General features: G+C 37.2%; 1 protein-coding gene across 1 annotated transcript in view; it reads right to left on the reverse strand.

The window, feature by feature from the left end:
- Positions 1-848: 848 nt before the first annotated feature.
- Slc10a2 (solute carrier family 10 member 2) overlaps positions 849-3,993 on the reverse strand; it is a 15,585-nt gene continuing 12,440 nt past the window's right edge. Inside the window, exons 5-6 of the mRNA XM_008855161.1 lie at positions 3,625-3,782; positions 849-970 (exon numbers count right to left, since the gene is read on the reverse strand). Of these exons, the coding sequence (XP_008853383.1) occupies positions 849-970; positions 3,625-3,782 (280 nt within the window). The remainder of the gene's footprint in view (positions 971-3,624; positions 3,783-3,993) is intronic.

Genomic DNA, 3,993 nt, shown 5'->3' on the forward strand with positions numbered 1-3,993 from the left:
ACATGTAAATAAATAGGTTGTAAAGTTTTCAAAATATTGATTAAAATGTCGGAGGAATACATTAATTCATGTTAGTCTTTTTACAATCATAAATACTGAAGAAAAGCAACATATTACAAGAATAATCTGTTTTTAACATACAAAAGGGCTTGTGTCTGAGTTCAGCTTACATATTATAAAGTTTTCAGTGCTACCTAAATTCAGTTAGATCTGCAGATATTTTTTGAGACTATTTCAATGATAGTATATGTATGTATGTATGTTTGTATGTGTATGTGTATATGTATGTATGTATGTATATACATAGTCTGTACATATATGTATTTGGCCTTCCACGGATGAATTCTGTATCTGTGGATATAACCAACTGTGAACCAAAATTATCTCAAAAATAAACTTTGTTTCTTATCACAATTTCTTAAACAATACAGTAAAACAACTATTTACACAGCATATATCATGTTAGGTATATGGAGAATCTGGAGATAGTTTGAAGTATATGAGAGGTGAATGTAAACACTATGCCATGGTAGGAAAGGACTTGAGCATCTGTGGTACTAAGGAGAATTCTGATACCCATCTCCCACTGATACTGAGATATGATGATGATAATGATGATGATGATAATGATGATATCTGTGTTTACACATATATACACATATTTGAAATGATGTTTGTCACACTGAAGAATAGGATCAGCAGTTACTTTGTACATAAGCCAATATGTAAGTCCCATTGAAATTTAACTTTTTAACTTTTTCTGCTGGCCATTCCACCAAAAAAATAATTAAATATAGTTGTAGTCTTATGGCTATTCTTCAATATCTTTCTTTTTGTGCACTTGGTGTTTACTTCTCATCTGGTTGAAATCCTGCATTCGTCGTATGAGACGATGACTCGGGTTCCTTTTCCTTTTCTTCTGAAAAGTTTGCATTATTTTTCCCACAACATTTCTTGTATCCAACATAAACTGGAAAATAATAGACAGGAGGCTGAGTACATTTCATAATGACAACCTGAAAAATTACTTCGAACAATGATTAAATTATATGACTCAGGAAGCAGTTTGCATTTTCTATGGATTGGGGGGTGTTGAGAGAATCACATCTTAGTTCTGAGGTCACACATGGCAGCAATGCCTGTGGCTCAGGAAGACCTGGTGTGGAGCTTCAGGGGACATTTGCTTCACATGGCTACATGACCTCTCAGAGCTTCATGTATATGGTACCCAGCAGTAAGAACAAGAAGAAATTATTTTGTGCCTGCTCACCCCAGTTAATATGCCAGTCTTCAATAAATACACTGTATTGTTTGGATGCAACGTTCAGGGCCTGATCATCCTCTGTGGAAAGACTTCAGTCAGAGTAACACGCCTGGTCTTTAGTATTCACTCACCTTTCCTGAGGTTAATCAAACTTCCTTTCTCCTGTGGTGCAACTACTTCTTAACTTCTATTTTCCTGTGTGCGCACACACACATGCATGCGCACACACATGATGCTCATATGTGTGCAAGTGCGTGTTTGTATTCAGGTGCACATGCATGTGCATGCATTAATATGGAGACCAGAGATCAACCTCAGATGTTGTTTCTTGGGAGCCACATTCCTTGCTTTTTGGGACAGTGTTTTCCTTTGACTTAGAACTTGCTGATTAGGCTACGCTGGCTGGTCAGCAAGCTTAAGGAAGGGCTCTACCTATCTGTACTTGCTCAGTGAAGAGATTACAAGTGCTTGCCATTATGTTTAGCTTTTGTATGTGAGTTTTATAGATTGAACTCAGGTCCTCATGCTTATGAGGCAAGCACTATACCCACTGATCTGGCTCTCCAGCCCTTTTTCTCAGCTTAGTATTGAGGTCAACTCATCAAGACAGGCTCTGTTCTGCAAGGGGAAACTCGCAGCTTATATGTACATATGTGTACGTGTTTCTGAACATGTAGCCAACACTGGTGTGGAAGGTGGTATTAAGACACATTTGATTGTAGATTTAAGACATTTTTTTTTCTAATTACGCTTTGTAGGAAAAGTGCTATTTTGCAAAAAGAAGTGTTATGTAAGTATACATTTTTTTTTTTCTGTCTCTCAACTAGTTCCAAAGCCAACAAGGCATGATAAGGTATTATTTATTGCACTCCTCGAATTCTAATGCTTCCACATAAAACTGCTACCATAACATTATTTAACCACACAGGCAATTGTGAGCCCTTCAAGGAGATACAATTAAGAGTTTAGTCAATGCCAACTGTCATTGTGAGATAGCTGAGAGAAACAATGTCCTACTTCAAAGATCTTGCCAGTCCAGATCAATATACACTTTGGATTAGTTTCTACATTTCTAGTAATTATTTAAAAATAATTTTTATTTTAGAAATTAGATTAGAAGCAACTGAACTCTGCTATTAAGCTTAGTTGGTTCTGTGATCAGTTTAAAGATGCAACACTTATTAGAAGCTATTTTGGCCTAAGCTCAACTTAGGCCAATGATTTTATTTCGTTGGACTATACATCTGGCTTCTTCCTTTCCTTCTTCCATCCTTTCTACCTTCTTCCATTACTTCCTTAGTTTGCTTTTAGACCTTCCTATCCTTTTTCTAAAACAACAACAACATCATCAACAGCAAAACATTTGGACTGTTCATACATCACCCAAATGTTTCAGGTGTTATGTATTCTTAATAAAGATGCCTTGCTTGCTGCCACATTTCCTACTGAAGCTGACCAATTCTAATGCTGCCTTCCCTCACCTCGATCTTTCATTAGTCCATTCTTTCTGGGTTAGTTGCTCTGCTAGTGTGTTCACGTCTTTATTTTATCATCTAGTCGAGTTTCCCTGGCTTGTCTGGTAGACATTACTAGCTAATTATATGGCACAATCCTGCAGTGCACCAACTCTGGCAGACCATTACACAACAAAAAGATAATTATATAAGAAAAGAAATTATGTTATAGACATGGACCCCTGATGGACCAGTGTGATGTTGTTAGCTATGTGAGACTTGTATTCTAAAAAGTAGGCTCTGCCAGAAACATGACACTAAGGGGCACTGGTAGGTGACTGTCATCCCCTCAGCATGTATTACAGCTGGGGAGCGCAACAAGGCAAAGCAAAACAAACTATAGCTCTGGGCTGTTTATAACTTAAGGTTCACAGTGTTTTTCCCACACACCTTTACTTTCCATTTCCCATTAAAATACTATGAAGCTTTAAAAGGCAGCTTCTTTATTTTAAATAGGACTTAAAAAGGAGGTTAAGCATCATCAGGTGTTGGAAAGAACAATGCAGGGAAAAGTTTCAGTTTGGTGAAGGTCAGTCATCGGGGACCTAGTGAGAGAGGGTGGAATTTATGCTATCACAGGGTAAAATTAAGAATCGGGCCAACTATCATTGTACTATAAATAAAGGAAAATTTTACTTAAGCTTTTTGAATTATATAGATACTTAAAACAGAATGCACAAGCTTAACGCACATACATCTGCCTTACAACTTTACCTGATAAATATTCTTTATCATTTTTCTGAAAAATATTCTTTACAAAACAGAATTTTTAAAAAGACTATTTAGCCATTCCAGGATTTCTGCAAAAGAGCATCATAGTGAAATTTGATTAGCATTGTTCCTTACTTCCCAATAATATCGCTGCAAAGACAAGCTGGAAGACGGTGTAGATGAGTGGAAAGGTGAAGACCAGGTTGATATCCTCCTGGCTGAAGGAGAGCTGCACAATGGTGGAGCACAGCTGAGTGTTCTGCATCCCTGTTTCCAAGGCAACCGTTCGGCATCTGGAAGGAATGTAAGAGGATATGCTTTAATCGTTGTTTGGTTTATTATGACTTAACATTAAAGACTGGTATAATGAGAACATGTACATAGACCGAAATGTTGTCTTCCTCTTTTCTTTCCTCTTTTTCTCCTTCCTCTCTCCCTTTCTTGTACTTTCCTTCCTCTCCACTTCCTTTCCTTCCCTTCCTTCCTTCCTTCCTTCCTTCCTTC

Source organism: Nannospalax galili, unplaced genomic scaffold (genome assembly GCF_000622305.1).
Source record: "Nannospalax galili isolate Female #2095 unplaced genomic scaffold, S.galili_v1.0 scaffold287, whole genome shotgun sequence".
NCBI classification, from domain to species: domain Eukaryota; kingdom Metazoa; phylum Chordata; class Mammalia; order Rodentia; family Spalacidae; genus Nannospalax; species Nannospalax galili.